We start from the raw sequence: 24,187 nt of genomic DNA, 5'->3' as shown, positions 1-24,187 counted from the left end.
ATGGAAATAAAATTTTCTCATATAAGAAAGCACATATGATATTTTTTAAAAAAACTAAAATATAAATTGTGGTACAAAGGTTTATTAAATATTATTATTAATTTTTAAAAAATATTATATATTTTTTTATATATAAAAAATTATTAAATTAATAAAATTTTTATAATTAACTATTTAAAAAAATATTTTATGAAAATTTTAAATTTATGTTAAATTATCTTATTTTTCATAACAAATTAATTATACTTTATATGAAAAACACTAAATAAATAATATGATTGGAGTTATATTTAATTTTCTAACAGTTTCTATTAGCTATTTGTTGAATTCAGAACCAACGAATTCGATTCACTTGAGCTTTTAAACCAGCTTGACTCAATTTTCCACAATATCTAGTTTAGTTTTTCAATTTCATTCGAGCGACCTGAGCAGATAAAATAAATTACCCGTTTATGAGTGCCAAATAAATTGAAAATGCACAGCAGCTCAACGTTGCCGTTCAATTAAGCACATATTAATTAATAATTAAATTTAATATGTTTTAATCATGAGAACAATAAAATAATAAAATAACTTTTATCAAATTATTTTTTTTTAACATTTAAAATAGTGTTTATTATAGCGCTTTTTTAATCCTGAAATCAATGCCAAAACAAGGCATGAGTTGTTCCTCTACCCAACTTCGCATACAAGAATGCCATTAAAAGGTCAAGTTGATACAAAATTCAGACCAGTATAATATTCTCATTTGTATTATAAATCTAAATCCAGGTTGTGAAAGAAATTTTTCAATCCTCAATCCTAAGGTACTGTTTTATTAAGGCTAAAAATAGAAGACAACACTCTAGATTACTTCTTGGCATAAGTAATAACCATCGGATTCTGAGGAGTAATTTTGAAACCCTGAAGGGCCTGCATGGCCATGGAGGACTGCACATCATCTTCATATTCTACAAATGCAATACCTGGCTTTGCCTCGATCATTCGGACTTCCCTGAATCCTGGATATTGTTGGAAGAGCACTTGCAACATCATGCTAGAAGTTTCATATGGCAAATTCTGTATAAACAATATATTATTTGGTGGAGCAGTTTCCTGTTCACCCCGGTTTCCTTGTCGGAAAGAAGCCTATAGAAGATTCATAGAGAAAATACATAACAAGCAAATTGGTCAGACACTTTAAAAAAAAAAAAAATTGTGTAGTTCATGCACAGTAGATAAGAAGTTCTAATGGGATCTGTGATACTTTTGATTGCAGTGATCAATGATAAGATCTGAAGGTCATTAGTAAACAATCAACTTCAAGAGATGTCAAACAAACATCATTCAAAATTCTTTTTATTCAGTAGCGAAAAGAACAGGTGAGCAATGCCTACACCAATGATAAAAGATTGTTGATAAAAGGGGAGAGAGACAGAGAGATGGAAGGGAGAAAGGAAAAACAAACTATAATTTAAATCCAACTTACTGGTCTTCTGCCACTCTCAGTAGTTGTACCATTAGCTGCAGCAGATTGTTGAGCTTCTTCAGCACGTCTCTTTCGTTCAGCTGAAGAAGAAAATTTTACGTCAAATTAACAAAACATAATACCAGGGCAGTTAGATTATAAAAATGAACAAGAAAAACAAGATATTGGCATGAAATCATAGATTCACTAATTGCTTCTATTCTTGTTTATAGCCCATTCTTGAAAATAAAATCCTCTCAAGTGCTACATTTACTGATCAACCATTTATTATTTCATGATGCAAGTGGTGTACTTGCTAACTCAATCACCCATGTGAAACATTTATCATCTTACAATATGTTCAAACAACCAGAAACAATGCAATCCTAGTCATTACTATCCAAAACAAAACAGTAAAGCACATAAGTTATTCATCATCTCCCTAATACAATTACATTTTCTTGCTCATATCTAATATGGTTCCTTTTGAATGTGAAGTTCCTAACATGAAATAAACACAAATATGTCACAACAGTTCATAGCTTCATGTTACAAAACCTACAGTCCAGGCGCTCACAGTGATTAAACATTAATATATAAAATTGAAGATGTTAATAAAGTACAGAACTGATAATGGACTTCTAATCACCTTTTTCTTCTTGCTTCTTCTTCTTTTTTGCATTAGGATCCCAGTTTCCTTCTGCCTCCACAAGGCAATCAGACTTTGTTTTTGCATACTGGATCCGCTGCATGAAATCAATTGCATTTGCATATAAATTTACATTAGCATTTTATGATATACAAAGATAGAGTCTTTCGCACTACAGGTGGCCGTACCTTTTACGGCTTTTAGTAAAATATCATGTTTTCCATAAACAGGACACAAACATTGCTAAATGAAGTTTTCTAAAAGATATATATATATATATATAGTACAAAAGACTTTTTTGTTGTACAATTTGATTGTGCACGGCACTAAAACAAAAATAAGATGGTTTATGGTCAAACCCTGGGAAATTTCAAACAGGGAGATTATGAAACAAGAAACTTTCAATTTAACTAAGGGAAGTTTAATATATATGTCCATAGAACATAACAAAACACATGCATGGATTAAAAAAAAAATTTGCTGTGTGAGCTTCCTAAGACATACCATAGGTTTTTCATAAAATGGAAAACCCTGCATTTGCCGCACTGCATTACTGGCAGCCATCACTTCACTGAAACAAACCCATGCTTGCCCTCGAAGCTTGGGTGTCTTCAATGCAACAACATCCAAAATCCTTCCATATTGGGAAAATAGACAATAAAGTGATCTCTTCAGTTCTGCAAAGTAAAAAGGCATATTGTGTCATCTCACCAACCAGGTTACTCCTAAGGAAATTAAAGATAAGAAGCAGTTGCAAGACATGAAAGATGCTTGCTACAATGCCCTTTCATCATAAAGTTGATTGCAAATGCATCTCTAATCATAAAACAAAAATAAATCTAGCTGCCGTCATGCATATACAGGTGCTATGAATATGACCAGCAGCACCTCAAATGAACAAAGAATTCAAACAAATTTTCCTTCTGCAGACAAAAAGGCAGGTAAAAGTAGACAATTAAAAGCTCTTTCTAATATTGTTACCAATTGGCACACATGATTAATACAAGATGTAGCAACAAACAAAAGCACACATCCAATTCAGGATCTACAAAACCAATTTAGTTCAATATTTTCTGACACTAATGATTCAATATAATCTCATTCAAATAGCACGTTCTCTAACACTAGGAGTATATAAAATTGACTTAAAGTCCAGGAGCTTAACTCTCCATTTAATATTGGAAAAGCAGAACCATTTCTCAGCAACCATTGGCGCAGAACCAAATTATCTATTCACACCCTCAAGCAATTTCAAAAATTTTAAACTAAATCCCCAATTGAAAAAATGAAAACACCATAAGCCTGTAAAATTGGAGGAAACCATGAAATTGGCCAACGCACTACTTAGCAAGAAATAAAACATCCAAAACCCAAATCTCTGATTACATGTGCAAACCCAATAACTAGGAAAACAAAAAACTAGTAAAAAAAACAATTAAAACCATTTTCAGATAACTTAAGTCTAGTTCCATATTGTATATATAAAAATAAAAAAAAAATCCACAGTAAGAGAGAAAATGAAGGTTTTAACTTCCTAGCACTTCGCTTCGTTTTCTGGATAAACAAACAGAAGTTAGAAAAGAGCTAGCGTTACCTTCTTTCTTCACCTTCTCATTGAGGTTCTTAACGTATATGGTTTGGCTGGGAGGTATATCCCCAGTTAACATCGTCTGCATCGACTAACCGAGTGCTTGGCTTCTATGCTTGTGTGTACACCTTGGAGAGAGGTAAAGGAGGAAGAGGGTCACTGCTAAAGAACTGATTGAGCCCTAGCGATATTGTGTACGGGCCTTCAAAAGATATCGTGTAGGTTCATGGGCCTAAGCAAGCAAATTTCCAGCTAGGAATATTAGAAAATTTTTACCATTTATGTTAGCGGAAAATATTTTTATGATTTTATCTTCAAAAAATATATATTTTTCTGTTTTTAATTTTTTTTAATTTTTATTTTTATCATTTTATTTTTTAAATGAAGATTTAGAAAATTGAAAACCTATTTATTTATCAAATTTTTTAAATTTTAATTTTATATTATAATATCCTTTTTTTAAAAAATTTTAAGCTCAGAATTATTTTGTGTATAATATATTGCCATTAATAACCCACCTAAAAAAAGCTTTTATTTAAATATAATTTTATTAAAAAGTCTAAGAAAATATTGACCATGCACTATATTGTGTTATCATGGAAAAAAGTATAAAAATTTATGTTTATTTGAACGAGATTACGAGAAAAAGAGTAAATTTTAATGTAATTGCTTCAAGAAAATTTGTAAATGCTATTATTATTATTGGAAAAAAAAAGCTCAAAGTAACGTAATTATGCCAAGAAAATAAATAAAATTGAATATGGGTGTACATACCTAGAAAAACGGAGCATTGTATTATTATTAAAAAAAATTATTTTTGTTTTAATGTGATTAGACTAAGAAAAGTAAATTTAAATATAATTATGTATAAAGAATAATTATGAGGGGAAATAATAAATAAATAAATTAGCATATCTTAAGGCCCCGGCATTCAACAAGTTTATTCCAAACCAAACTTGGTATACTTTAAGTTGGTGACAGAAAGATGGCACCCATCATAACAATTTGCTTAGAAATGTGGTGTGTTTTCTTTTCAAATAAAAAGTTATTTAGATCATAAATTTAAAAATGCTACATATTTTATATGTATATCGTATTATATATATTATGTCTTAAATTTATAATAAATTATGTTTAGACTATATTTTTTTCTTCTTTTCAATAATCCCTAATTACTAAAAGTCAATAAAGTAGGGGTTGCTAAATAATTTTTCACAGCTCGAGTATTCTCACAATATTTTGGAAGAGGTTGAATGGAATGTTTGATTCAAAACAAACCGTTAACCTGCGTTTTTTTCTTTTTTTTTGTCCAAAGTAAAATTTCATTGATTAATAGTAGAGTTATATAACCCATGGCCCAAATATAATATGGATTCCTAGTTAATGGCCCTAACCCAAGCCAAGAAGAAATAAGCCCATAGCCCAGACAATTGAAACCATAGGGCTAAACAAGTATTTGACCCAAAGCCAAGAGACCTAGCAAACCAATGAAGGGAGTGACACAGCGTCGCCAAGCACATCAGGCCACCCAGCTACAAAGGGAAAACGTAAGTCACACCGGGAAAACGTAAGTCACACCAGGAAGTGCAAAATAGTGAGATCTCTTTCAAATCGATGGAAATGCAAAGCTAATATAGCCTGTTTGAGCCCAAGCAGAGGCCTTTCAAACTAGATCATCAATCAAGCTTCTATCATTATGAGGAACTAGGGACTTGTTAGTAGTATGCCCTAGAGCATATCATTTAGTATGTATCTTGTACATGTTTTATTAATAAAAGGCATTTTCACTTTTTCGTTTACATAATATATTTATGTTTAATAGAAAAGGTCCATTGATATTTTATTAGAAATTCTATTCTTAAGTTGTTAAGAATAGGAGTGACAGTATTTTTAGCACAAAGTATCATAAATTGATTTACAATCGAGGATATTTCACACAGGACATGACTTATCCAGAAATATTATAATTATATTTGTTCCCAAGTTATTTATACGAGATGTAAATAATGTAACACCCCTCACCCGACTATAGCATAGCCGAGCAAGGCGTGCTACAATTGGTTCCGGAGCACCCTAACTTATCTTACTTTATTTTTTTAATAATTTTGAATTCGTTTAACTTAATATCAATTATTTTTCGATGGAGAAATCAGCGGAGTTTCCTCTATTTTATTATCACTTGGTGTATTTCAATATTCATCTGTTTGAAATTCAACAATATTTTCAAAATAAAATCTTATCGATGCTAATCATAATTATCTCATTAATCATTCTCATAATTTTCTCATATTTCAAATCTCATCCATACATTTCAATTTCATAATTATTTCCATACATTTCCATTCATACTCAATTCATATGTAAACATTCTCAAATTGCATTAGCAAAATTTTCAAATTTTCTTAATTTATAAAATAATTACAAAATTTCATAATTTACATGATATATAAATTAATTATATATGAAAATGCTAATTTATTAATTTACATCTTATTCCTATTAATTACATGTTCATAATATACATTATAATACAATATCTAAGCATTTTATACAAAATATAAAATATGATATACATGGGTCATATCTACATGCATTGCTGAGGAGGTGACAACCTTGAATACTTCAGACACTTCTGCAAATCAGAACTCCCAAAATTCCCAGTCAAACGTCCATTGGGTTCTAGCTTCAGTATCTGCGCGAAGGAAACAATTCCATCGCGCTAAGCATTGCTGCTTAGTGGTGCAATAATATAACAAGGAAATAATATACAAATAAAGATAGAAACAAAATTCGGATAATTAAGACTTATTTATACTTCACATGCGGTTTCTAAAATTTAATATGTTTTATCCTAATTTAGTCTTCTTTAGAAGTGTTTATTTCGCCAATGTACAGTAATAATGTACAAAGAAAAATGATCTAAAAATAATAAATTTATGCTTATGTTATTATATAAGTCACATTTGCAATATTTATTTATGTTATAATTTTCTTTGCTAATCTTTTAGCATTTTCTCAATACTTGCTAGGTTGTCTCAGATTATCTCATAATAAGTAAATTTTAATATCGGTCCAGTTCATTTCAATTCTTTCTAATAAATAACTATTTTAATTTATTTTAGGTCATATAACTCATTTATTTTATTTAATTTCTAATATTTTTAATTGCTAATATTCTTAACTTATTTCAATAAAATTCACTGCCCAAATAACCTATGACAGGCTGACTAAACTGGATAACGGGTCGTTGGCACTGGACACCGCGGTACCTCAGGCCGTCATACCATGGGACGCGGAACATCAACCACGTATGAGGTCAGTATGGCTAAAAAGCCATGATAACACATAATCAGGCATAAAAGCCATGAATGTGGGCATCAAGCCATGAATGCGGGCATCAAGCCATGAATGCGGGCATCAAGCCATGAATACAGGCATAAAGCCTTTTCGCTGTACTGCTAAAACAATACTCTATTGGCATGCCAATCTATCCAATCTGACACACATGTCTAGGCAATACAAGGGCACATAATATCATTAAATATTAATATATTGTGTTTTATGACTTTATTATTTCATGACAAATTCCATAATTTATACATTCATCATAATATTCATACATTCCTTATATCATTTATATTGATCACAATTCACAACAATGGTGTTCATGTACCATACTCAAAACATTCTTCCTTTCTCTTATAAAGAAAACTAATGTTCCATTTATATTTTCATGTGATTCATTTATTTATTACAATATTTATATGAATTCATAACTCATACAAGATGTTATTATCTTATTTGTAATGGAAACATAAATCCTAATGTAAACCTCATCCCATTTATACTCAACAATCCATCTAGATTAATGTCATTTCATATTCAAGTGGCATCACTTATGTTTTATTAGACCTACTAGTAATGGGAATACAAATCTTAACTATATACTCACATAACTTAAATGTTCATTAAGTCATTTAAGTGAATTACTATTTCTATTCCAAGTAATCCATGAATGTTTCATGGATTCTAAATTTCATAACTTAATTTTCTCTACCAATTTAGTTATTACACTTTGTATTACTATTCACATTACTATTCACTCAAATTGTTGACTTTTTAATACATAATAAATTTATTGAACCTAAGTTCACCAAGATACCACATTTTGCATTCTAAAGTTGTTGGTATTGGTTGCCAATACCATTTCAAAGCTTATTTCATGTTATTCAAAATTTTCAGATTTCATACCCTAAGTTTACTGTTCCATTGGTCATTGTTACAGTAGAAATTTGATAAAATTTTCTTCATCAAAGTTGTTCCTTTATGTGTCTTCTTTAATTTCCTTTTTGAATAACTCCATTTAAAGTTTTGTAGCTCAAGTTATGGTCATTTTACCATAACTGGCCGGATTGACCTGTACTCAGAATTTCTGGCCAATTTGGTTCTGCCAGATTTGGTGACCTAAGTTTGGTTGGCAATTTGACTAGGTTATGTTCAGAATTTGGATTTCTGTTCTTCATAAAAGTTTTAGGTCTATGTCTCAGCTTTCTGCTGGTAAAATTTCAGATCAATTGAACTTGCCTACACTGAGTTATGACCATTTGAACAAATACTATTCATTTGGTTATTTTCCAGGGACAGCCTGTTGGTTACCCAGATTAGGGTAATTTTTAGGTTAACTTGGTTTGGTTTTCTGGGTAGGGTTTCTTCACCAAAGTTGTGCCATTATGTGTCTAGTTTCATGTCCAATTAGCCTTGCACCAATTGAACCTATAAAACTCCATTTATGGCTGCTCAAACCTACTGGACTCACAACCAGTCCTGCAGGTTACCAAGGGCAGCATGCCTAAGTTCAACTCCAACATCCTTACTCACTTCAATTCCTCCTCACACACATTCAAATGGTCACTAATTGACCATTACAAGGTTAATATATCATTTCATAAGCAAACTCCAATTTTTTCACAAACCCTAATTCCCAAGTGTCCATTCCATGCTTTTTATGTCATCTAACACATCCAACACACATAGTTCAACATCTAACTCCAGTTATCTCATCCCAAATCGCTTCTAAACAATTCAAGTCATACAAATCAACAAATATCATCCTTCTCTCATGGCTTCCAATTTTCATACATACTTCAATATAATTGTTTTGTTCAATTTTTCAACAAACTCTCATTTAATTTGTCTTCCTAACAAGGATTAAAAAGATAGGGAAGTGGCAGTAACCTTTTTGAGCTTCACTTAACCTTGATTAAACCTCCCTAATCTCTTCTTCTTTGGCTGCCAATAGCTTTTCTAGGTGAAAGATCAAATTTTTGTGAAGGGACTTGGCAATTTTGGTGAACAAATGGGGAGGAAATTCAAGCTTCTAAGCTTGAAAATGGTGGAACCTCTTCTCTCTCTCTCTCTCTCTCAATCTATATGAATCGGTTCATTGAAGAAGAAGCTGCTGTTTTATTTGTTTTTATCTCTTGTTTTTTCATTTTTTTTAGTTAATTAGTTAAATGGTGATTGGTGGATAGGTTCTTAATGACATCATATGATGTCACAATTAGGCATTTTCTTTCATTTTCTTTTCTTCTTTTATCTACTCATTTTCAATTCAATTTTTAGCAATATTTATTCACATTTTATATCATAATAATTATTTACTTAACATGACAAGTCGGTCAAAAATCATCTCTGAAGACGAAATGACCAAAATGTCCTCCGTTTGGCTTATTGAGCTAAAATCATCTGTACTGATCGAAAAATTTTTCTAAACCTTTTCTTAGAATTCTAATGCCATAGAAACCTCAATGAATCTTCTCTGGAGCCCTAAAAATTATTTTATGAATTTTCTCCTGAGTCTAGGGCTCTCAGTTGCGAGAACCGTAACTTTCCACTGGGTTACCCATCGTTAGGGCACCGGCTCATTTAACTTGGTTGTATTTTATTTCTAAAATTTTTCCTAAATTTTTCTTATTAATATTTGAGTTATTTATGACTCCTCACTCTAGTCTAATTATTTTTTCAGATGTTCTAGCTGTCCGGACTGACACGGGTCACCGAAACAGTAGAATGTACGTAATTGCTACAGTGAGGGTGCTACAAAGATGGAATGGTGGGTCTCATGCCATATAACAAACATGATAGGAATTTATGCATGATAGGTAGGCCGAACCAGTGACACTTATGACAAGCACGTGGAGTTTAGTCTTATCAATGCATTGTCATAAATCATATCAGTGCATATAATCTTGAGACCTGAGATAGCACAGTTATATTGTATATAGGTAATTTGAGTTTGATACTACTTTCATACTTGTACTGTGTATGGGTATATGGGCATGCGTTGGCTCCTACCAGTTATATATGGAGATAGGTGTTGATCAAGATGGAATCTATTACCCTAAGTAAATAGGGATAGAATCCAATATTCATTTAATTATTCTTGATGTTTCAAGTTCCTGGCTAGGACAGACAGATTTAATCAGAAAAGAGTTTCTGATGAGAAAATCTTTTTAATCAAGAACTGGAATTAAAAGAGAATATAATATTCATAGCAAATGGAGTTTGACATAAACCATGACTCCAGCTCGAATTGAGATTTTGTAACAGAGAGATTCTAGTGCATGGTAACATATGATTAAAGGTTCATTTAAGGTATTCTTTATTACTAATTAGGTGGCCATGGCATGCTATGCTAGGTGTTAACCATGGTCTATGAGGTGCCTAAAATGATTTAGAGAAATCATTTATGGTAAGAAAGAGTTCTGATGATATTAAGAGTTAATATTATATCTCATTGCCAATTAGTGATGAGCCTAGTGGGTCACACACACACACAAGTAATCACCAAGTTAAATGTGATTTAATTAATTAGTTAAAGAGTTTAATTGATTAATTAAATAGGTTTGATTTGCAATTAGATTGCAAAGTCCCTAGCATGGCTTGAAACCAAATCTAGGTTATTGGATGTATAGTATATAACACCCTTATTTGCATAGCCTAGTATATGTTACTGTTCCGATGACCTGTGTCGGTCCGAACAATTAAGAGGATTAGAACTATGGTTAAAACACCTAGAAAAGCCTTGAATAAAAATAAATAGTAAGTGCTAGAAGGTTAAGTATAAATAAGAAAAACAGAATATAAAAGGTTAAATGGAGTCAATGGGTGACCTTAGAAGTTTAACTCGAATTTTGAACCAAAAAATATGACTCCGCGGTCCTTAGGACTATTGTGAACACAGTGAAAAAGAGAAAATCGCAGAAAAGATTTGTTAAGCAGGTCAAATAATTAGGTTAGGGATCCGAAAAAAATATCGAATAACTTGCAAACTGGATCGAACCGACGAGGGGCAATTTGGTCAGTTCACCCCTAGAGGTGACTCTTGACCTAATTGTCCAATAAAATCGGAGAAATGAAAATTTTGGAATAGCAAATTAAATTAAAGAACTATGGAAAATTAAAGGAAGAAAAAAGAATTAAAAAGTTGATTTATTACATCACTTTGATGACATCAATTATGATGTCAAAATTAATTTTTATTTTTTCATATTTTTGGACCAAGTCAAATGCACTAAGTAAGACATAAAAATAAAAGAAAATAAAAAAAATTCACTCACCTTCTTCCTCACCAAATTCGGCTGCCCATGCTCCCACCCCATCTCTATTGCTAAACCACCATGAAAGCTTGATTCAAGCTTCAAATCTCCCACTAAAACCTAATCTCTTCCCCAATCAATTGATAAAAGCTTGTTAACTACACTAGAGAAGGAGATTAAAGAGGAAAGAAAGAAGAAAAAGAGAAGAAACTTAGTAATTGAAAATCAAACCAAGGTTAGTATGTAACTTTGAATTTTTTTGTTAAATTTCTATGTTCTCAGTTAAGTTATCTTAGATTTTAATTTAAATCCAAAAAAAAACTATCATTGGGGGATCAAATAGGAATTTTGGCCAGCTTTATGTAGGTTTAGATTGAATGATTTTGAGGTATTTGAAGGGTTGTTTAGGTTGAGTTATGTATGTGGAGTATGGATATATGTTTTGAATGCTTTAGATTTGAACTTTATGTAGTTAGGGTTCTTGAGTATTTTGATAATTGGAAAAAAATTTGAGAATTGGTTAATTGATGCCATTGACCTTACTTGGGTTGAGATATGGTCAATTGAGACCATTTGTGGTGTGTGTGAATTGCTAGAACCAAGTTTCAATTGGGATTGGTTAGGGTCAGTATGGTGACAACTTGACCTAGGTCCCTTTCAGGGATCAAAATTGAAAATTTACCAACCCCATTGGTGTGAGGCTAATTGGGAATGAAACTAGACACAAAATGACACATTTTTCATTTAGGAACCATGCCAACAAAATGACATTAGGATAGTGAACAATTAGACCAAATCTGGATTTGGGCACACTGCCCTGTACAAAAATGACCAAATAAATAGTAGTTACTTAAATGACCGTAACTTGGCCTAAGAAGGTCTAAATGATCTGAATCATATACCGATGGAAAGATGAGACATATCCCTACAACTTTCATGAAGAAAAAAAACTCAAATTTTGACCATAACATATCCAAAAAGTCACCTGCAGTCAGTATACCAAAACTGCCAGTATCCAGAACTCTAGGTAACACCAAATCCGGCCAGCCCCATTCAAATAGTCATATCTTGGGCTAAAAAACTCCAAATAGAGTGATTCAAAAAGGGAATTAAAGTTAAGACAATAAGGAACAACTTCTGTGAAGAAAACTTTGCAAATTCTAACAGCAACATGACCAATGAAACAGTACAAAATAGAATACCAAATCTGAAAAATTTGAAATTGTGCCTAGGAAACCTAAAAATCTAAGTAGCAACTAAAACCAACAAAATTGGTAACCAAAATGTAGTATGTGGGTGAAATTGAAATCCCTATACCTATTAAGCCTAAGAAAGTCAACAAATTGACTTAAATAGTATCGTGAATAGTAACCCCGAAATGAAAATTTCCAAGAACGTTAGTTTAAGAATATTGGGGTTAGAATTAAGTATATATGAATTAATTATTGGATTTATTGTGAGATAAAATACTTAAACACTATAAATTGCGTGTTTCAGCTGAAAAAGTCCTGGATAAGGATAGGGCAAACTGAGTCAAGGCCTAGAGGTGACTCACTTCAGGTTTATGCATAATAACTTTTCACTTTCGATTTGCTATTAGAAAATTTATTTGAATACATTTTGGAGCAATTTATGCTAAACAATGCTTTGAGAAATGTTGTGTTGCTTACTTTGTAAATAGAAATTTGAAATGAAAATTGATTAATATTTTGCATGAAATGTTGAATAATATGATTTTGAAATTATTTTTGATTCACACTTGGCATGGCAGTCCCTTACTATGTTCCTCCTCCACTTGTGGGATTGAGTTTGATATTTGATTACATTCCTCCCTCTCTAGCTTGCCAGTCTGAGGTGAGTTTGGATGAGTACTCATTAGCTAGCTAGCCACCTCCCTCATTGATTTCGATTAGTGGGGTGGGTTTGCCTTGTCATGGTGTACAACACGATATGTTTGGAAATTTTGTGTCATGGCCTAAGTTGTGTTATTGATTGGCAACACTGTGTTTATTAAATTGTTTGATCAAATTTGTGTTATATTAAGCTTTAAAAATTGTGAAATATTAAATTGTGATTTGTGATAAATGTGATTTGAAAATTGAAATGTGATTGTGAAATATTTGATGTAACATTCTCACTTTAGCTAGTCTGTACAGTCTACTGTTCCGGTGATCAGTGTCGGTCCGGATAGCTAGAACGTCCGGAAAAATATTTAAACTAAAGTGAGGAACCATAATTAACTCAAATATTAATAAGAAAAATTTAGAAAAAATTTTAGAAATAAAATACAACTAAGTTAAATGAGCCGGTGCTCTAGCGATGGGTAACCTAGTGAGAAGTTGCGGTTCTCGCAACTAGGAGCCCTAGACTCGGGGGAAAAAATTATAAAATAATTATTGGGACTCCAGAGAAGGGTTATTGAGGTTCTTATGGCATTAGAATGCCAAGAAAATGCTTAGAAAAAATTTTCAATCGGTACAGACAATTTTAGCCCGTTAAGCCAAATGGAGGGCATTTTGGTTATTTCGTCTTCAGAGATGATTTTTTGCCGACTTGTCCAGTTAAATAAATAATTTATATAACATAAAATATGACTAAATGTTGTTAAAAATTTAATTGAAATTAATTAGACAAGATATGGAGAAGAAATGAAAGAAAATAGCATTATGACGTCATAATGATGTCATTAAAGTTTTCCCAACCTATCCAATATGGACACATGGCATCAACTTATTTTAAAGAGACAAAATGGGCTGAAAATGAAACAAAAAATCAGATTACTCTTCCTCATCTCTTCCTTGCAGTGAACCTACACTATTGTTACCCATTTTTAAGCTTTCAAAGCTTGATTTTCCCCCACTTTTACCCAACTAAAACCTAACCTAGCAACACAAAAAATTGTTCTATCATCTTGGTGAGTCTTTTGGGAGCAAAAAGAATTAAAAAGAAAGAGTTCGTACAAGCTTTGGATTAGCTCCCTAAGAGGTTAGTGACTTAAACTTATGTTTCTCTTCAAATTTATGTTGAATAAGTATAATTGAGTGCAAAGTTGCAAAGAAATTTGCTAAATATCTTGTGTATGTCCATCTCAAAATTTTGGGTACCCTTGAACCTAGTAGAGTTTTGAAGATTTCTTAGAATTAAATTGCAATTTGGCTGCCTTTAACATTAATACAATGCTTAGGATAATGGAAGGTATGTAAATGCATGACTCAAGATATCAGGTTTAGGGTTTGGGCATAAATTGGAGACCTTAATTAGTAAATGGTGAAAATAGGTTTTAATGGTCAATTAGTGACCATTTAGTTTTGTTTAAATAAAAAAAAAAGTGTGTTGAGTGATGGGATTTGGGTTTGGTGTGGCTGCCCTTGGTGACCTGCAGAATTGAACATGAGTCCAGCAGGTTTGGGCAGCCATAACTTGAATTGTAGAGGTTTAATTGGTGCAAGGCCAATTTGACATGAAACTAGACACATAATGGCACAACTTTGGTGAAGAAACCATGCCCATAAAACAAAATCAAGTAGACCAAAAGCTTGCCCTAATCCGGGTGACCTGTAGTCTGCCTGGGCAAAATGACCAAATGAACAGTGTTTGGTCATTTAGCCATAAATCAATGTAGAAAGGTCCAATTGACCTGAAATTTTACCAGCAACAAGTTGAGATATAGACCAACAACTTTCATGAAGAAACCTAACCCAAATTGTGACCAGAACATATTCAAAAGGTGAGTTGCATTCACTATTCATTGCACTATAGATATGGTCAGTCCAGAAATTTTGGACAAAATTTCAATCCGGCCAGTTATGGTTTTTGGACCATAACTTGAGCTATAAAACTCCAAATAGAGTGATTCAAAAAAAGGAAATGCAACTAGACAAAATAAGGAACAACTTTCATGTTGATCAGTTTGCCAAATTCCCACTGCAAAATTGACCAATGGAACAGTAAAAACAAAGCATAAAAACTGAAAATTCTGCCAAACTAACATTAAGCTTAGAAATGGTATTGGCAACCAATACCAACAAATTTTGAATGCAAAATGTGGTATGTTGATGATATTAGAACCAATGTACCTATTGACTATGCAAAATTCAACATTTTTGTTGACCAATGAATGTAATAGTAACACTAAAACTTAAATTCCAAAAATTGTGAAACTTAAAAGTGTAAAATGCCCTAGTATACCTAACAAGATTGGTTTGGATAGCTTGGCATACCAATAGGATTCTGTTAGCAGTACTGCATATGGCTTCATGCCATTTTGTGATTCATGACTTCCCATGTCATTCTGTGACATTGTCACACCCTACCCCTCTGTAAGGCATAACATGATCCCGTAGTATACCTAATGAATTACCAACTTCGTCTACTGATAACCCATTAAATACACTACAAGGGATTTTAAAACTTTACTTACTTCTTTTTACAGTGGTGAGCACTATTTACAGGTGTTAAAAAATTTTTTGAACTAAAGTGAAAGAGCTAACACATTTGAATTATTAGGAATTTCTATAAAAATTTTGGTGGAGTACCCTATGTATTTTGAATAAAACAGTTCTTCAAAAACCTTTAAAAAAAGCACTTCAAATATATTTCTCAATCTCAAACTCCAATAGTTAAACAACACAATATATTTCTCAACTCAAATCCACAATAATAATATTTTTTCAATATTTTCAAAGGATGAGATAAAAGAAATATAGTACAAATTTTACAAGTCAAAATAATTCATAATTTATTTTACAACTTCAATGTACAATTTTAATTTACAACTGCTCAAAACCAAGAACAATATATACATACAGTGAACATACATTACAGTACAAAATGCAAAATGTGGTATACTCAATATACCCGATGATCTCTCGCTGAATGCACTAGCAGCCTAATCTGCTGCTCTGTCCGTCTGTCTACCTGCGACAGCAATGAAAAGCTATCGCTGAGACAATGTCTCAGTGGTGCACAACATTAACCAAATACAACTTTAAATCACAAATCATAAGTCATATAAATAGTGGATACTTAAACCATGATTAAATTCAAGACAATGAATGTCATAAAGAATTTGAACTCCATTTCACAAATTATCAAAGCTCATAATAACACAATTTAGTCAAATGGTTTAAGAACACAGTGTTGCCAATTCACACACAACTTAAGCCATGACACAATTTTCCGATCAATGCTGCGTTGTACACCACTACAAAGCAATCTACAACCCCACTAATTGAAATCAATGAGGGAGGAAGCTAGCTATATAATTAGTACTCATCCGATCTCAACCTCAACTGACAAGCCAGAGAGGAAGGAAAATAAACGATCTCAACCCCATAAATGGAGGAGGAATAATGTGATACTGTCATGCTAAGTGTGAACACAAAATCAATTCCAAACATTTTATTAAAATGATTCGTGAGAAATCCAATAAATTTCCAAAGTCATAATTTCATTCACAAGATGGCAACACAATTCATAATTAACTTCAAATTTTCACAAATCACACTAAATCAATTTTTCCATAGTTTCAAACCATTTACAATGCTTTTCAAGCAATAAGTATCCATTCAAACACATTTCCATAATTGAAAACAATATTATACAAATAGTCATAATTTATTTCAATTGAAAAATTAAAAAGAAATAACTGTTGTGCACAAACCTCTGATAACTGTCTCCTGGCCTTGACTCAGTATTTCCTTCCCTTTTCCTAAGTCTTTGCTAACTGAGAAACACAATTTGAAGTGTTTCAGTACTCATTTAAACTGTCTCTAACGATAATGCTTGATAATTAATTTACTGAATTCTATTATTTGCTTAGTCAACCTAATATGCTGACCCTCGATAAATTCTAGGTAAATTAGGTTTTAATGTTACTAATATGTCACATTTTTAGCCTTTTAGGGTTGGTACATGTTACCCAATTCATTTCCATGTATATTGCGTTTTATTGCAATTTGCTGGATTCCGGGATACTAATTTGACTTAGCCGGATGACCTAGTTCCCTTGGTTTTTGGGTTTCGGTCAAAACTACAAACTTGTAGATCTATGTCTTATTGCACGCGGGGCAAAATTTTAGGTCATTCTGAGTTTACTAGACCAAGTTATAGTCATTTTACTATTGCTGGTCAAAATGCATCAAAATTGGTCACTTTAGGTCATTTTAGGTTCGGCCAGTTTTTGGACCCGAACTTATGCAAGCTTTTTGACTTGCCTATGGTCATTTTTGGGCTTTGGTGCCTTCATAAGACTTGTAGATATAGGTCTTAACTATTCATGGTCAAAATTTCAGGTCAATTGGACCTGTTTTGAGTGAGTTATGGCCAAAACACTAACTGCTACCCAAATGGTCAATTTTCAAGCTTTAATTGCACTAATCCGGATTTGGTCATTTTTCAAGTTACCTTGCAAGCAGAATTTTGGTAAGCTTCCTTCATGAAAGTTGGCACATTTTGTGCCTAGTTTCACCTCCAATTGGTCTCATACCAATTGGAGCCACAAAAATTCATTCATAACCTACAATGCATACTGCCCTTACTAACCACACTTTGCATTAAAATTTTACATTTCTAATGGACACCATACACATTGTATCTAGGTCAATTGTCCAACAATACTTTAATACAACCAATATCCATCCACAATATACTTAATCAAGTGTCCAGCAATTTAATCAATGTCCAAATACCAATTCAACTCAAGTAAGTCTCCATCACATTCAATTAATCAAATCCATATCTAACAACAATTCAATTGCTCAAACCTAATCCAACTAACCAAGATCAATAACATACAGCCCATTGTTCTTAATCAACATTAAATATACATGAAATTAAGGTCTTCCTAATCATATCAAGGCTGTCCCAAAGCTGTCCAAATTTACACATATACATCAAGCTTCCAATTTCAATTCACAACCTCACTTCACATACACAATTCAAACTATACCTATGGTAATCAACTCTTACACATTTAAACACTCTAATAAACATCATTCCCCAACAAATATATGTAAAAACAAACCAAACTCTTTTAATCACCATGGCTGCCGAAATTGAAGTCCACCAATTGCCCATCCAATTCCTCCAATTTCTCCGTAAATCAACTCATTACAACATTAACTCAAAGATTAATTAAGAAAGGGAAGGAAAATTAACACTAACCTTGATTTGAGTTGACAAAACTTCACCAAATTTCTCCCTTTTTGTTCCTTATAATCTGCCCAAGAGGTGTGGACCAAGTTTAATGAAGAGAATTTATGGTTTTATGTTGAAAATGGGAGAGAATTAAGCTTTGCATGGAAAATTTGCCATGGAAAATTGGGAGTGACAATCGGCCATTGTTGGAAGCTTGAAGGAAATGAGTTAGTTAGTGGAGAAATCTGCCGTAACATGTGTATTTATACCCCCACTAATAATGGTAATATTATTATAATAATCAAGTTTTAGTATTTCTAATTATACCCCCTTTATTTCCCTTAATGACACTTTATAAATAAATTTCATTTCAGTTCATTTTTTTTTTGGCATTTTCAAAATTTTAACACTACTAATGTTTTTCATGGACATTTAGGTCAAAAGTCAACTCTAGATGTCAAATGACCAAAATGCCCCTATTCGGGTTATATTCCCGATTTTTCGGTAACACCGATTTTTGTTCATTTTTCGATTTCTCACTTTTCTTTGTACTAATTAATTAATTTTTCTTTGATATTTCTAATGGTATTTATACTTCAATAGGGGTCTATTTAAGTCCTAAAAATATTTTCCAGGGTTCCCCGTGGTCCAGGGGTAGTCAACAGTCCACGCCGTGACTTCCCGGTGCGGTCACCCATCGCTAGGGTTCTCGGCTCGCTTAACTTGGTTACATTTCTTTGCTATTATTTTTCCTTTGTTTTTCTTGTATTTTCTTTTCTTGTATTTAATTATTTTATGTCTTCTCACTCATACTGAAGTGTAGTTCTAGGCATCCTAGCTGTCCGGACAACACTGGTCACCGAAACAGTAGAACGCACCACCGAACATAGGGGTGTTACAGACATAATAGCCTTTGGCTATGTCATTTGAATTATTACACTTGGGTTTTAACTCCGATAATTATTACAGCTTATTAGCTGTTCAATTGCACACCGGGAGATACAATGTGACCAATGGTGTGATGGTCTGAGGTACTTAGTATCCAATACCGGTTTACCCGTTTATTCAGTCCAGTCAATTAGTATGGATTACTCGGGTAATGATAATAAACCTTACCAAATTTTAATCGAATAATAATGCAAATAATATCAGAAGTTAAGTCTACAAAAAATGTAAACACACATTCTGCATATCCGTTTTATTTTATTTTATTTTATTTTATATTATATTATTTTATATTGTCACCACTAAGCAGAATTGCTTAGCGTGTCGCTTTTGCCATGCGCAGGTACTGGAGACCTAGCTGGTGAGCCCAGCAGACATCAGACTGGGTGAGCCTTCAAATTTGCATCCGGAGTCCCGAGTCACCTCACACCTACAGTGCATATGGTAGGACGTAGGATTTTGGGAGCATTTTGTATTTTGGCATTTTGTAATAGTTTGGATTGTAACTATAAACTCTTTTAATTATATATTAATGTAAATATATGAAATTTCATATTATTGAAATTTTCTGCATAATGTATGTTGATAAATGAAATGTTGAGAAATATTTATGAATATGCTTCAAGTGATGAAGTGAACAGAAAAGTTTTGAAAATAGTATTGTGATTTGAGATTGAGATTTTGAGATTGATTTGAAATGTGTATAATGGAGTTTGGATTTGGAAATTATATTGGAAGTGTTTTTAAACAGGTTCAGAAGAACTGTTTTTCCAATTTACTGCCGGCACTCTGCAGGATTTTCTATAAAATTTGCTGATAGATTCAGATTTATCAAAAATTGAAAATAAATGAATTCAAAGGGATAAATTGTAATAGAAACATAAATTGGTGCTTCGGCACACTGAGTGGCATAACTTGCTCGGCTACAATATAGACGGGTATGGGGTATCACATTTAGTGGTATCAGAGCATCGATTTAGGCATTTCTGGGCCTAGATAGAGTGCATACCATTGCATTGCATTTGTAAGTGTTAAGGTGACACTGATGCAGATATGTTTGCTTTCTTATTTTGAATAGGATATGGATCCTGCTTCACAAAGAGCAGTTGGTGAAGAGGTGGAGAGTCATGCTCCACCCAAGGCTGAATCTGGGGGCAAGGCTGAATCTGCTCCACCAGCAGCTGAGGCACCTGCCCAACCTCAGTTTGCTCTATTTTAACAAATGACTGAATTCTACCGACAAATGATGGGGGCAATTCCACCACCACAGCCACAGCCACAACCACCACCAGCACCACAAAAATCTCATTTGGAGAAATTGAGGAAGCATGGGGTTATGGACTTCTTTGGGAAGAGGGAGGATGATCCCATGGCCACAGAAAACTGGTTAGATAGAACCATCAGAGTGTTGAAATAGCTAAACTGCACCCCCGAGAAGAACCTGGTGGGTGCTGTATCCCTACTTCAGGATGATGCATATCAGTGGTGGGACACAGTAACCAGTGAGGTGCAACCTGAACGGATCACCTGGGAATTCTTCCTCACAGATTTCAGGAAGAAATATGCTAGCAAAGTGTACCTAGAAGAGCGAAGAAGGGAATTTATCAGTCTGAGATAGAGGCAATTGTCAGTGGTTGAGTATGAACATGAGTTTGTCAGACTGAGCAGATATGGGAGGGAGATAGTCCCTACAGAGGCAGAGAGGTGTAGACGGTTTGAAGAAGGGCACAATGACAACATCAAAGTCATAATCACAGCACTGGAGATCATGGATTTTGCTAAGCTAGTAGATGCTGCATCAAAAGTGGAAAGGGTTAGAATCAATGAACAAAATAGAAGGGAAATACAGCAGAAGAGAGGTCCGGGTCAGTCTAGTACATTTTCTGCTCCCAGTAAGAAGAGTAAGGGTCCTCCTGCTCAGAGTTTAGGATCACCACAGGTCGTGGTCACCCGAGGGCCTGCACCACGCTTTACACCTAGGGAAGCTACCACACCATCGCGGGCGCTCTCCAAGGACGATGTTCAGGGGACCAGCCCCAAAGATCTTCTCGCTTGTCAAGCATCGGCCGAGTGGCATAAGGGGGATTGTTAGCGAGTGACGGGTACATGCTTACGGTGTGGATCAACCGAACATTAAATGAAGAATTGTCCGAAGAGGACTACTACAGTTGCTCCAACACAATCTGATAGACTTGCTCCTGCACCACAAAGGGGTAGGAAGCCCGGTAAACCTGAGGTAGCTGGTCCATCACTAAGGCCTGCATCCGAGTCAGCTGAGAGGCCAGATACTAGAGTACCTGCCAGGGCCTATGCCATCAGAGCTCAGGAGGAGCAAGAAGCCCCGGATGTCATCAGGGGTACGTTTTCCCTCTATAACACTTCTGTGCATGCATTGGTGGATCCAAGATCCACTCATTCCTACATTTGCATCAAACTACCCATAGAGAGGGGAGTTCCAGTAGAGGAGAGTGATCAAGACATTCTGGTCACAAATCCACTAAGCCACAGCGTGGTAGTGAATAAAATGTATAAGGGTTGCCCGTTGAGGATTCAGGGGTATGAATTCTCGGTAGACCTAATTGAATTGTCCTTCCACTAGTTTAACGTGATTTTTGGAATGGACTGGTTGTCACGTCATAAGGCAATAGTTGATTGCAAATTGAAGAGGATTTCTCTGAAAACTTGTGAGGATAATGAGATCACTGTTGTGGGTGAAAGGATAGATTTCCTGTCCAATGTTATCGCAACCACAGTTGCAAGAAAATTATTGAGAAAAGGCTGTGAAGCTTACCTAGCACACATGGTTGATACTAGGCAAGCTAAGCCAAACTTGTGTGATATACCCATAGTAAGAGACTTCCTAGATGTATTTCCTGAAGAGTTGCCTGGTTTCCCACCAGAAAGGGAACTCGAGTTTGCTATTGAAGTAATGCCGGGTACAGCACCCATTTCCATTGCTCCTTATAGGATGGCACCCACTGAAATGAGAGAGTTGAAAATTCAGTTGTAAGAGTTGCTTGATAAGGGGTTCATACGCCCCAGTGTGTCACTATGGGGAGCTCCGGTGCTGTTTGTGAAAAAAAAGGATGGAACTTTGAGATTGTTTATTGATTACCGGTAGTTGAACAAAGTAACTGTGAAGAATAAATATTCGTTGCCCAGAATTGATGATCTGTTTGATCAGTTAAAAGGAGCCAATGTATTTTCAAAAATTGATCTTAGATCAGGGTATCATCAGTTGAGGGTAAAGGATGCAGATGTGTCAAAAACTGCATTCAGAACCCGGTATGGGCATATGAATTTCTAGTGATGCCGTTTGGGTTAACAAATGCACTAACTTATAGCTGAGATCACAAGAGTATATGGTGAAAAATGCTATATCTATATAGACCACAAGAGTCTAAAATATTTGCCAACCCAGAAGGAGCTCAATCTTAGACAGAGGCGATGGATTGAGTTCCTAAAGGACTACGATTGTGTGATAGATTATCATCCTGGGAAGGCAAATGTAGTTGCTGATGCTTTAAGCAGGAAGTCCATCACAGCTTTAAGATCACTAAATGCCCGTCTGTCCTTAGCTCAAGATGGAGCTATTTTAGCTGAGTTGCAAGTGAGGCCAACCCTGCTACAGCAGATACAAGATGGGCAGATGGCATGAAAAATTAATGGCCATTGTGGGTAAAATTCCAGAGGGAAAGGAAACTGAATATGAGGTGAAAGCAAATGGGTATCTGTACTACAGAGGAAGAGTGTGTGTACCAGATGATGGGGAACTGAAGATGAGTATTCTAAAAGAAGCACACACTAGTGTTTATGCTATGCACCCGGGAAGTACGAAAATGTATAATGATTTCAAGCCTCATTATTGGTGGCCTGGCATGAAGAAGGATATAGCTGACTATGTGACTAAGTGTTTGACATGTCAGCAAGTTAAAGTTAAACATCAAGTTCCATCGGGTTTGCTACAGCCTATACGCATACCTGAATGGAAATGGGATCGAGTCACCATGGATTTTGTAAGTGGTCTACCTCTCACCCAGAAGAAGCATGATGCAGTATGGGTGATAGTAGATAGATTGTGAGTTAGCACATTTTCTCGCGATTAGGGTGACTACTCACTGGAGAAGCTAGCAGAATTGTATATCAGTGAGATAGTTAGACTGCATGGAATCCCACTTTCCATCATATCTGACTGAGAACTAAGGTTTAAATCGAGATTCTGGAAAAAGTTGCAAGAAGCCTTGGGCACACAACTCCGCTTTTGCACGGCTTTTCATCCCCTGACGGATGGACAGTCAGAACGAGTAATCTAGGTAAACCCAATAACTAATTGAATTTTCATAATTAATAAATTGAAATGATAGTTATAATGTGAATTATGTGATAGATCCTGGAGGATATGCTAAGAAGTTGTGTCATTGAGTTTGAGGGGAGCTGGGATAGATACCTCTCACTGGCAGAATTTGCATACAATAATAGCTATCAAGCTAGTATTCAAATGGCTCCATATGAAGCACTGTATGGGAGGAAATATAGAACCCCAGTGTGTTGGACTGAATTGGGCGAAGATAAGCTAGTAGGACCAGACCTGGTGAAACAAACTGAGGAAAAAGTGAAGATAATCAAAGCTAATCTGAAGGTTGCCTCAGATAGACAAAAATCATATGCCGACTTGAAGAGAAAAGAGATAGAGTATGCAGTTGGTGATAAAGTGTTTCTCAAAGTCTCACCGTGGAAGAAAGTACTGAGGTTTGGAAGGAAGGGTAAGTTAAGCCCTAGGTTCATTGGCCCATATAAAGTCATTGAACATGTGGGACCAGTAG

The 24,187-nt window shown here is 34.2% G+C and overlaps 1 protein-coding gene across 1 annotated transcript; it reads right to left on the bottom strand.

The window, feature by feature from the left end:
- Positions 1-664: 664 nt before the first annotated feature.
- LOC110657573 (U2 small nuclear ribonucleoprotein B'' 2) lies at positions 665-3,888 on the bottom strand. The gene is made up of 5 exons (XM_021814814.2): positions 3,691-3,888; positions 2,601-2,773; positions 2,097-2,193; positions 1,469-1,548; positions 665-1,128 (listed from the first exon to the last, which is right to left on the bottom strand). Exons 1-5 carry the CDS (start codon positions 3,770-3,772, stop codon positions 850-852), a joined length of 711 nt encoding a protein of 236 aa, XP_021670506.2. The 5' UTR covers positions 3,773-3,888; the 3' UTR covers positions 665-849.
- Between the last annotated feature and the right edge of the window lie 20,299 nt (positions 3,889-24,187).

This window comes from Hevea brasiliensis, chromosome 12 (genome assembly GCF_030052815.1).
Source record: "Hevea brasiliensis isolate MT/VB/25A 57/8 chromosome 12, ASM3005281v1, whole genome shotgun sequence".
NCBI classification, from domain to species: domain Eukaryota; kingdom Viridiplantae; phylum Streptophyta; class Magnoliopsida; order Malpighiales; family Euphorbiaceae; genus Hevea; species Hevea brasiliensis.
The sequence above is the reverse complement of the archived record's forward strand: the minus strand, read 5'-3'. Positions and strand labels throughout refer to the sequence as shown.